The 12,447-nt window shown below is 42.8% G+C and overlaps 1 protein-coding gene across 1 annotated transcript in view; it reads right to left on the reverse strand.

Annotated features, from left to right (window-relative positions):
* Positions 1-12,447, reverse strand: part of si:dkey-1d7.3 (transmembrane protein 132D) — a 48,695-nt gene that overhangs the window by 30,110 nt on the left and 6,138 nt on the right. Inside the window, exons 2-3 of the mRNA XM_050053565.1 lie at positions 10,423-11,350; positions 3,703-3,849 (exon numbers count right to left, since the gene is read on the reverse strand). Of these exons, the coding sequence (XP_049909522.1) occupies positions 3,703-3,849; positions 10,423-11,350 (1,075 nt within the window). The remainder of the gene's footprint in view (positions 1-3,702; positions 3,850-10,422; positions 11,351-12,447) is intronic.

Consider the following 12,447-nt stretch of genomic DNA (forward strand, 5'->3'; position numbering starts at 1 on the left):
TGACTGTTGCTTCAAACTTACCGTACAAACTTAAGAGTGGTAGCAATCGTTTTCTCTACCAAGTATTTCCCAAAATGACAAACTATTTCTTTAACAACCAAGTTAAGGAGCCCCCCTATAGCGGGTAACTGATCCAGTTTGAACTCCATATGCCACATATCCAACTAGACAAAACTAGAAAAAAAGAAATTCTGTTAATATGTTGTGTGGAATTAAAGATAGCTGATGTATCTGTGTCTTTGTACCTTTACAACATGAAGTGATGCGTGTCTGGGGCGCATATGCATGAAAGCATGCACAAAGAACTTGTTCCACATTAAGTCCAACTAAAATGTCTACATCAATCAATCAATCAATCAATCAATCAATTTTATTTATAAAGCCCAATATCACAAATCACAATTTGCCTCACAGGGCTTTACAGCATACGACATCCCTCTGTCCTTTGGACCCTCACAGCAGATAAGGAAAAACTCCCCCAAAAAACCCCTTTAACGGGGAAAAAAACCACATCATTTCTTGGATGTGGTCCTTGTCTTCCTGTACTTTCTTGAATTAAATGGACTCAGAAAAACGTGGAAAATACTGCGAGAGAGAGTGTGAGAGCGAGACAGAGAAAGACAGAAGGGGTTAATGTCCCTATTTCCTGGAAATCCATCTATTAGGGGGACTTTAAACCCCTGGACGTATCATCACTTCAAAGCACAGTGGTGGGAGTGTTTGTGTGTGTATGTGTGTGTGTGTGTGTGTGTGTGTGTGTGTGTGTGTGTGTCCTGGTGGGAGCTCAGCACAAGGGACATGACTTGAAATATCTCTCCTTCCTAATCTCCCCTTCTGAACGTGCAAGCGCTTAAGCCTGGATAACGTAGCCGTGATTATGGATGATTACGGATAAGTGGGTCGGACGGACGGCGGGTGGTGTGTGACTGTGTGGGCGGGAGGTTGCTGGGCAGAGGTGGCTGTTGGTGTGTGCCAACGCCAGCATCAGGCAAAACTGTTTTAATCAACTGGTGTGTACCTGGTAAGTCAGGCAGTGAAAATGCTATGGAATTAATATTCATTAAGCAGAAGCACTTCAACAGCACTTTGATTTATTTACTGCTGCTGTTTAAATTTCTCATTTTCAATTTATTTTAGTCACATTAAAGGGGTGGTCCTATGGGGGTCACAACTTAAATGGACTAGGAATTTATTTTTTGAGGTAAATACAGTTGCTAATAGACCAAATATTTGAATTAACATCAGATAAGGTAAGAAAAACAGACATCCAATGAAAACTGAGGACACAGATACTGTAGTACATGAAATAATATATGAAATTCCATAGTTACATGAATGTAGAGAGGAAAAAAAGAAGGTACTAGATATAAATTGGCAGATCATTTAAGCCATTTCCCCTTCATTTTTCTTTTTTGCTCTCTCTTTTTTCTAGCAGGTAGCAGCAGAGTTTATTGAGAGTGCAAAAAGATAAAGATATACTTATTTAGTTAAAAACCAAAGATGATCAAGTGTTGACCCCTCACTAAGAACAGTGTTTGAACAGTGTTTGGCTTCCCCCACGGTGCCACAGCCAGCGCTCAGACCTCCACTGCTGGACTGTCGGGGAGCTCTGGGGAAGGCAAACACCTTTCATCTGCACACACTGCGATGACACACAGCTGGTTGAATATCAGCAAAGTTTCCGGCTTCCTTTCACTGGTTCCTGTACAGCAGGGTCAGCCTTTTTTTTTTAATATATATACTTTATTAATCCCCCTGAGGGGAAATTCAATTCAAGTTTTTCACTTCGTTGTCATTAACACACAGGTCCGAAATACACACACAGGACCTATACATGCACAAAGTGGAGAGATGTCAGAGTGAAGGGGCTGCCCTTGGTCAGGTGCCCCAAGCAGTTGGGGAGTTCAGTGCCTTGCTCAAGGGCACCCTGGCAGTGCCCAGGAGGTGAACTGGCACCTCTCCAGCCACCAGTCCACTCTCCACATTTGGTCCGGATGGGGACTTGAACCAGCGACCCTCCAGTTCCCAACCCAAGTCCCTATGGACTGAGCTATTGTCACTGTTATAATCATTAAAAAGCAAAAGCAGCATGTGTGTACATTCAGTAGGCTATATCTTCAGTAGCTAGCTAGCTAACCCTACACTTTTCAGGGTTTGATTTTGGTTTTGGAACAGGGAGGAAACGTATATCTTTTTCCAACCTCTCCAGGTAACGAGTATCATTAATACACGACGTGCCCCAGGCACAACATTTAGCTCCAAATCCACAAAACCAGCCTGAAAATGAAGGAAATCTGAAACGACTGGTCGACTGGTCTGAGCTGACTTAATGCTACGCTATGATTGGTCAGTCTGCATCTGGGGGCAGGACTTAGCGAAGGGTCAGTTGTTGGGCCTATACTGTGAAATAGTTACCACTAACAATTAGATCGTACCCCTCCATTGATACCATTTAAACCCATTTCTTAAACAAGATTTGCCTGCCACTTCTGTTTTTCTTTGTTTGTATTTCTTTTGTTGTTTTTGCAAGGCTGTTTGTGTTACAATTTTAATAGATATTCTATTCCTTTTAAAAATGTACCAATACTTTCTTATTTATGTCTGTGTTTTTATTTTTGATCATTGCTGTGTTTTATTCATTCTCTTTTTTAAAGCACTTTGGTCAGCGTTTGTTGCTTTTAAATGTGCTCTACGAATAAACTTGACATATTATTCTGTAAAGTAACCATTGTAATAAATAACTATCAATACCATTGCACCATTAATACCTTTAATCTCTTCAGTGCATCCTAATGAAACTTACTGAGTGCTAATTTAGGGAGCCAACATATGATTGAGGATATGTCTGTGACATATCTGTTCATGCATATGAATGCAGGTGCGAGTTATCCACCGAAATCGCTAACTTTAGCTAACAGCACTAGCATTGATGACAGAACGTAAATCCTATGACACTTGTGAGGTGCCCCTAGTTGCCAGGTAACTTGTAGCTTTCTCCAAGTTGCCTCTAACCTGACAGATGTGTCTTTGAGGGGGCACAGTTTGATGCGGTAGTCTAGTAGTGTATTAAATGTACAAGATTGAAAGTTAAAGTATTGAAATGAACCCCAGATAATTAAAATATAATGAAAGCAATTCATATCACATTCAGGGGCCGCACACAATGTTTCTAAGGACTGCCACTGGCCCGCGGGACGCACTATGAGAAACAATGGTTTATTTGATGTCATGGATTTGTTCCTCCCATTGCTGTTTTAAATGTTCTAGTTCCTGCAGGATCTTTTTAATATTCTGAGTGTTAGACATCAAGTGTCTGCAGATGAACGGTCAATCCTCAAGGAAGAACTCCTGCACAAAAGAGAATCTGCAAAAAGCAGAATGGGTATGAAAAACTAATTTCTTCTTGCGCTGATTTTTGGAGATACACATGGGTGCTCTCTTACCTCTACTGACTAAAGCAAGTCTACGTGAAAAATAATACAGTAAGAGTCTTTCACACAGATTAAAATGTGAAGTTGACCGTTTACAAATACCATACTGTGTAGACAACACCAAGTGCAAGGCCATAAATTATTACTTTTCCAGTAAAATGAAATGTTGATATTAGTTTTTCATGATAACTGATTGCTTTCCTTAGGGTAGCATTGAGAGTGCCAAAAGATAAAGATAGTTTTCTGTGAGTAGAGAGAGAACACGACTGACCTCTTTGCCGTGATAGCAACCTTCCTCTGGCAGACGACGGAGACAGTGTTGGGAGTCACTCCACTGCCAGGCTCCACTACGATGTCCCACAGCGCTGAGTCACTGGGCCGCGCCGCACTGAATGATAGGCCTGTTTTCACTGTTGCCCTGCAGTAAATACAGAAATAAATAAATACACATAATCCAATTAGTGCAAAGCATGACTTTTACTCATGACTTGATTAAGTAACTCAGGTTTGATGTGAGGTGTGTAAAGTGATAGACATGGTCAAGACGACCTGCTGAGGTTCAAACCGAGCATCAGAATGGGGAAGAAAGGTGATTTAAGTGAGTATTTCAGAAACTGCTGATCTACTGGGATTTTCACACACAACCATCTCTAGGGTTTACAGAGGATGGTCTGAAAAAGAGAAAATGAGCAGCAGTTGTCTGGGTGAAAATGCCTTGTTGATGCCAGAGGTCAGAGGAGAATGGCCAGACTGGTTCAAGATGATAGAAAGGCAACAGGATCTCAAATAACACTGGTTACAACCAAGGTCTGCAGAAGACCATGGATCCATCCTGCCTTGTATCAACGGTTCAGGCTGCTGGTGGTGGTGTAATGGTGTGGGGGATATTTTCTTGGCACACTTTGGGCCCCTTAGTACCAAATGAGCATGGTTTAAACACCACAGCCTACCTGAGTATTGTTGCTGACCGTGTCCATCCCTTTATGACCACAGTGTACCCGTCTTCTGATGGCTACTTCCAGCAGGATAACGCACCATGTCACAAAGCTCAAATCATCTCAAACTGGTTTCTTGAACATGACAATGAGTTCACTGTACTCCAATGGCCTCCACAGTCACCAGATCTCAACCCAATAGAGCACCTTTGGGATGTGGTATATGCTACCACAATTATTAAATGTAAGTCTATGGGAGGATACCAAGGTTTGCGTTTTGTTGCTTGTGTACCTTCCCTTTCGATAAGCATGTGTTTTTTTCGGTGTATACATGTGTGTGCTTTGTATGTGTTTGTTTGTGTGAGCCTAACGAGGTGAGTCACAGACAGGCTGATGTATTGCAGGCTGCCAGCAGACTGAGAATTAGCGGGGGTATTTATTCCCATTAGCCCTGGGGACAACTGGGAATCAGTTAATCAGGTGTCTGATTCAGACACACACATCACTCTGCTAGGGGAGATACAACGCTTATTATAAATAATGTGAATGGACCAGACAGTGCTGGAGGTCCAACAATCACTAAGCCTTTGTTTTTCAAAGCATATGTCTCTCTGCTAAATCGTCGAGTCAAATATTATTGGACGGGATCACAGAGCAGTTATTTAAGTCCCGGGCTGAAAAGTGATAATGGGGACACAAAACGCTTCTGATGCACGTTTAAAATGCAATGATTCACTAATCAGCACTCACACAGACACCTAGCTACGGGGTGGGAGCCTTGTGCGTTTCCAAAACAGGCCAATTTCCTCATGGCGGGGATTCAACGAGGTGCTGGAAATGTTCCAGAGGGAATTCAGCTCATGCTTACTGAAGAGCGTCACTCAGCTCCCGTGGTTTTGTCTGCAGGATATATTAACGCTGAGAATAATCTCAAAGCCTCAACCTCAGCCTCAGTAAGGTGTTGTACTAGGTTTGCAAACTTGTGTTATGTGTGACATCCATGTGACAACAGGTCGAATTTGGTCATGAGAGGATGCTTATTGTCAGAACAAAATGAAAGCTTAAGTAAATACATTTAAAATGCCATTAAACTTTCGTCACTTGTCCCATCTGTTGAACCAAGGAAAGACAGATCCACACTTTCATTATGTCTACTATGAATTCTGTTTCTGCCATCAGCATGTTCAGACACAAACTCCAGATTTATTAGATGTGTCAGTTTCTAGCAGCAGCCCTCCACTCCATCCACTTCACAGTCTGAAAGTGATAGATTCAATTAATAAACCACTTCCCCCCAAACAAAGACTTGAAAAGAAGATAATATACTTGGAAATTATTGCAGAAATTCTTCTTTTTTCTTTACACATTTGCTGCCCGGTAATGGTTGGGTGAGGCAACCTGCTATTTTAAAGCAATCAATCTGTCTATTCCTCTTTTAACAACCTGTAGTTTGTCATTTCAGCAACGGAACAGTATTCAAATAGCTGAAGAACATTTAAACTGACAGACGGGAAGATACAAAATCTATTCACGCTACAGTAAGGGTCAGTATGACTGCCCTCATGCTCAGCACACACGCTTAGAAATACTCATTTGTAATCAAACAGCAAACAGACTGATCAATAACTATTGAGACTGGGTCAAGGTCAGAGTTGTTTGACAGGCAAAACATAGAAAGCAAGCACACACACACACACACACACACACACATGATTGGTCTTTGAAGCAAGTTGACAATTCAATGAATGCTTGATGAAGACATGCTTGTGCAGAAAATCATTTTCTGGAATAAACCTTGTAGCCAAAGGCAAAATCTTTGTGTTACATTTTAGGCCATTAAAGACGTGAATGAATATTTGAAATGTAAAAACTATAAACATTTAATTTGATTATGTAGATCAAGCAGGCAGACTAAGAAAACTAAAAAAGTGAAAACTCATTTTGGAAAATTGTTTTTTTTTTCTTTTTCAATCATAATTCAATCAAAAATGAGTTTTAACGAATGATAAATTTTGTTTTTGTTTTTTTAAGTTTTACATTTGTTTCTTGTAAATCCCATTTTAAAGCTCCAGTGTGTTGATTTCAAGCCACATTTCCACCAAACACTTTCAGTATGGTACCTTTGGAACCAAAAGTAACCCTTCAGACATGGTCCCTAGACCCTAGCATTTCCACTACAAACAGTACCATTAAATGTGGGCGGGGTTATTGTCACTCACGGCTCCATCCAGCACTCACTGTATTTCCTCATTACCAGTGACACAGATGAAAGTCTGTTCCCTTATTTATCATCCGCAGAACGAGGCTGCACACAGACATTTTCAGGACAAAATAGAACAGGCTGCAGTGAGAGTCTCTCTCCATGGGATATTTAAAAATAGCGGGTTTGAGCATTTAGTCCTTCCAACGCAAGCTCGGGGGTTTAGTGTTGCCGTAGCCCACCACTAATAAAACTCTCCACTGTAAGAACAGCGCCACCTTTTAGTACAGGATCTGTGTGCTAGGTACCCCAACAGAGGGGTGACCAAAAAGGGGACAGTACAGAACAGTTCCATTGGTACCATCCACAACTTTTCACAGTGGAAACAGAAAAAAAGCACACCAAACTCAACTGTACCGTACTGCTCGATGGAAATGGGGCTTTAGTGGCATCTTGCAGTGAGGTTACAGAGCTGAAACTTCTTCAATATGCATGTCGAAGAACTACAGCGGCTGACACGAAAAGGCTAAGGGCCCTATTTAAAGAGAGTTTGGTTTGTCCATTCTAGGTCACTGTATAAACAACGTGGTGGACTCTCCTCAAAGAGGACCTCCTGTGTATGTAGATATAAATGGCTCATTCTGTGGTAAGGAAAACATAACACTTCTTAATTTCAGGTGATTACACACTAGATAAAACAATATTATGAATATTATATACCATTTCTGCCAAAAGACACTCCTAAATCCCACACACTGGACCTTTAACCAAACTACCTACACCCACTGACTCATTTTCCTGCTGCTTGTCGAGCTCAGCGTCACAGTGACAACAGCACCTGATGACCATCCTTCCCAGGGGTACGAACCACTTCAACTGGCTCCTGTTGAGCGTGGAGGAGCAGTAACTCAATGCCAGAATCTTCCCGGATCACTGAGTTTCTTGCCCACAAGCACACACAAGCCTCCCCGCGGAGCAACCTCATTTCGACCACTTCTGTCCTCGCTCTTTGTCTTTGTCAGTCAGTACCCAGAGTTCATGACCACAGGTGGGGGTTGGGTGACGGCGGAATGGATATCGACCAGTAAAGTGAACAACTCTCCACTGCTGTTTTACCAGACTCTGTCAATCTCTTTGTTTAAAAGTGTGAAAGTTGGAGCAACTCTTTTCTTTGCCTCTTAATTTCATCAGCCATTCATGCAGGAGAAAAGGAGTTTTTTCTTTTTTGGAACTGTGTTGTCTGCGGATATTTGGGGGTGGCTGTGGCTCAGGAGGTAGAGCAGGTCGTCCACTGATTGAAAGATCTGCGATCAATGCCTGGCTCTTTCAGTCCGCATGTCGAAGTGTCCTTGGGCAAGACACTGAACCCCAAATTGCTCCTGAAACCTTTGTCATCAGTGTGAGAATGTGGCATGTAGAGTAAACCACTTTGAGTGTGGTTGCAGGAATAGAAAGAAACGATATGAACTTACTAAGTCTATGGCATCTTGTGTTTCATTGATATTCCAACACTGTACATTTTCACTTTCTGAAGAGCTCACAAAAAGTTTGATATTAATCTGATGAAATGTTCATCATTCCATGTGATGCCAATTTTAAAAATAGATGATTTTTAATAAAAAATGTGGTGCTTACGAGCTGCCTGTGTGTTTAACAGGTGGGTGTGATGGCCTTGCAAACCGCCAACAGATCGACATGGTTAATCCTGGCAGTCAGCCCACATCATCTCTACCCTAAAGGGTTAACCTCTTGATTCATTTTCAATCAGGGCCACAGATTATCTGGCCTAACCCTGCTGGAGTGGACTCAATCTTGAGCCAAAGAGCGAAGTAGAGCAGGGATTTCTCCCAGGAGGAATCAATCACTTTGCCAAGCTCCTCAGAGCTAGCCTTCACTTGGACTAAACCTCTGGACTCAGTCGCCTCTTCTTGTTCAATCTCATTCTGAATGTGGCAGTAGGTCAGGAATACACGGAGTGAAATCACTGACCTGACTGGAAGAACTTCATCGGTTCGGTCAGTGAGTCAGAATTTGGGGAATTTTAGGTGGAGAGTCTATAAATCCTTCCAAATAGTCAAAACAACAGAAAATGTTAAAGGGTCAGCGTCTCTACTAAATCTTGTATCATGTAATTTCAACAATGCTAGCAAAGCTACATTCAGGTCAGTGGGTCCGTGTGTGCAGGCATGTTTGTGCCTGTGGATGGTAAGTATGATGTTTGAGAAAGGATTTACTGACACACAGCCACAGGTTTAACTATGTGCCCTATGGATTAATACACATATCTTAACATTCCTCTCCATTTTCCTGCATCCTGCCGCAGATTACTGCGGGGTTGGTATGTTGTTTGCAGCATGATATCACTAAATCATGGGATTAGAGAAAAATTTGTCTTGCGTTTCAAACAAAACCATTAAGCTGAATAAAGACTGGAAACCTCGCTGCGATGGATTTACACTTCACTGATCTGAAACATACTGATAAAAAACGATTTTACTCCACTCAGTGATGTGCATCAAAAGGCAGAAAGCAGAAACTTTGAAACAGATTGAACTGTGGGTGTCAGTGCAACACGGCTGCTTTTATATTAACTTCACTTTCACCCACAGGAGTGAGGGAGATGTTAGTTATTTGTTTTCCTGCTCCATTAAATAGATGCATTATTTATGAAGTCAAATACCCAGAGAACCTTGTTGAAATGTTAGTGGGATGTTGAGATATGGAAACCAGTGAATCATTTGCCAATTATTTCCCTGTTTATGGAAGAGTGCTCTCCATAACTCCCCCACTAACTGAGAAGTTGAAGTAGACAGGATATAACATGTCAGTAATTTATGAAGCCAGTGAAACTGGCAGACAACACAAGTCATGTTGGCGCTCAAGCATTTTACTGAACGGCCTTGATGGCGAGCCCCATCAGTATTCAAGTGCCTTAAGTAACCATTTAAATGCATGGAGCTTATCCTTCATGAAGATGCTCAAATACACCGTTCATCATGGTGATTCAACTTGGTTTCAGTCTCTTTTTCTGCTTCATACGTTTCAGTGACAATTAAATTTTATGTGACTCCTCCTAAACTCTTGGCCTCTGCAGACTCAGCAACATAGTTGAATAATTATAATGTTTTCTGAGAGTGGCATTTTCAGCTACACTTCCTTATGCTTAATGTAGTTATGCATGGCGAAAATGTGATGTTGGTAGGCACGCTTCTCGTTTGTGTGCGAGACTGTTTATGCAGAAGCGTTTTGAATGGTAAGGTGGGAGGAAGTGCATGTGTTTGGGAAGAACTGAGGATACGACTGTATAAATGACACTTAGATTATACTGCAGGAGCTCTGTGAAAGTTTGTAAATTTATGTCTTGATAAAGTTTTGCTGTTGTTAAATGTGGTCCCCATTCATTCATCCATCCATCCATTTTCAACCACTTATCCGAAGCCGGGTTGTCGGGGCAGCAGGCTGAGCTAAGTATTCCAGACATCCTTCTCCCCAGACACGTTTTCTAGCTCCTCCACCCCCAGGCTAGATGAGATATGGAATCCTTCCAGCGTGTTCTGGGTCTGCCCCGGGGCCTCCTACCAGTTGGACGTGCCAGGAACACCTCTAAAGGGAGGCGCCCAGTAGGCATCCTGATCGGATGCATGAACCACCTCAACTGACCCCTTAAGACACGAAGGAGCAGTGGCTCTACTCCGAGCCCTCTGAGCTCCTTACCCTTTTACCCCTATGACTCTAACTCAACAAGAATTTTCTCAGTTTTTGGATTCTTTGTTCACCAGAGGCATGCGATAAAATAGTTTCACTCCTGTATTTTAAGAGCAAAAGGAAAGCAAAAGAAAAAGTGGAGATTTCTCACCTGAGTGTGAAACTTTCCAGAGTCGATGTGCTCGCCAGGAAGACATAGAAAGTTGCCACGTCTGTGGCCTTCAGGGGCTTAGAAGAGGTCTGAATGACCACTGCGCCTCCCAGTCTCAGTCGAAAAAAGGTTGGGTTCCCTGGTGGAGTTCTGAGCAAATTGACACTTCCTATCCGCCTCATCGGTGTCCCTGATCCTCCAGAGTCTCTTCCTCTTCCCACGCCAACACGTTGCAGGCTATCCTGTGGGGTACACTGGCCTGTCTGATCCCTGCGACTCTGGAAGTAGACCTCCACAAGGTTCCCCTGAAGACCTTTAATTCCTTCGGTCCTTCCTGCTTCCCTGCTAGAGCTGCCAGATCGGCTGCCTGAGCTGAACCAGGCGGGTTCTGGCTTCAGCTGTGCCACACAAAATCCACCTGGAGACACAAGGCACGCCCCACGAACTTCCCTTGTCTCCCAGAAGGCATAAGCCGTCACACAGTGAGCTCCTTCCTTCGCCTTGGTTCCAGCACCTCTCTTGCCATTATCTTCTCCAGACCCTGTCCTTTCTTGCCCAACAGTGATGCCACTTTCAGTGGGCATGTGGAAGAGAATCTTGACAACAGGAGATGAGGAACGAACCTGGCGGGCCAAAATGACTGGCAGGATCGTGCGCCCACTGAGGAGCAGGTCTGGAGGAATCGGGGCGTCCACTGTAAGGGGGCCGTATGAAGTGTTGACAGCTGGCTGGAGGAGCTCAGTGCCTTTACCAGTGATGAGAAAAGTCTGAGTCTGAGTCTTCAGGCTGGAGTTCCCCGATGGCTCGGGGCTGTCTTGCCTCAGAAACATGTGGTTCACATTGAGAACCTGAAAGTTGACAGTGGGATAAACTGGAGATGGGGTGGAGGATGTCCCAGTGTCCATGGCAACCTTCTGACTTTCAGCAACTGGGAAGAGAGAATTTACAAATAGAGATTAGTGCAATAACTACTTAACCTTTCAGTGTTACGTTTCAAATCTGCTTTTAAGATTCACACAGTTGCCACTTAAAAAATCAGTCAGTTATTTTAATTGAGAACCTTTGATGACGATGGCAGGATGACGAATGTTGACAAAGGACTCACAGCTGGAGAAACAAATCAAAGGGTCAAGGACGGGGGTGAGTTCTGCAGGGATTAAGAATAAGTGGTGATGGCAGGTAGGTCACTGTGAGGAGCAAAGGGCAGTGGGACTCAGGGTAAAGAAAATTAGTTGTTGATGCAGGAAACATGGCACATTTCACAGTGTAGTTCCTGCACAGGAAAAGAGGAGAGCAAAGGAAAACACACAAAGTGTTTGTGGCGGAGAGATGTAAGAATTAAGACAAACAGGAGAGAGGAGGGTCAGGCATGTAAATAGGATGGAACAGTTAGGTTTGGCCTTTAATAGTAAGAGTGCTTCCTTTAAGTGTGCAAGGAGACAGATTGATCTGCTCTTTTGAACGTCAACTCTATGAAAAAACACCTAAAATTAATTGCTGCAACATTTAGATCATTAATTTTTAGGACCATCATTACTGCTGGGATTTTTTTTAACCGTTTAATAATGCTGAGCACATTTTCGCTTACACTGCCTTTCAAGCAACTTAAAACCCCGGCTAATTCTGTCTCTAAAAGTTAAAGAGACTAATCAGATGACCATTAGCAAAACACTTTGAACTAACAAAATGCACCTCCAAGGTGATTCACTTCTACGTAGTGCAGAAACAACAGTCGAATGACAGTGCTCAGTGTTGTTGAACTTATGGATGGATTACTGAACGGGCCAACCAGGCACAGGCTCAGGGGCTCCATGTGTCAGGGGCCCCCATGGCCTTCATTTGCAAAATGTCAGTCAAATTACTATAACACATATCAACCAAGAAAGGACTTAAAATGTCGACAAAGAGATGCAAAGCAACTGCCAAGAAACACAAAACCACAAAAAGATGCATTGTGACTAGGGTTTGATACCATAGGGTATTGAACTGATACCGGTACTAGTTCCAGTACCTCTAATTCGGCAC

The sequence above is a fragment of the Epinephelus moara genome, chromosome 9 (assembly GCF_006386435.1).
Source record: "Epinephelus moara isolate mb chromosome 9, YSFRI_EMoa_1.0, whole genome shotgun sequence".
Taxonomy (NCBI): Eukaryota; Metazoa; Chordata; class Actinopteri; order Perciformes; family Serranidae; genus Epinephelus; species Epinephelus moara.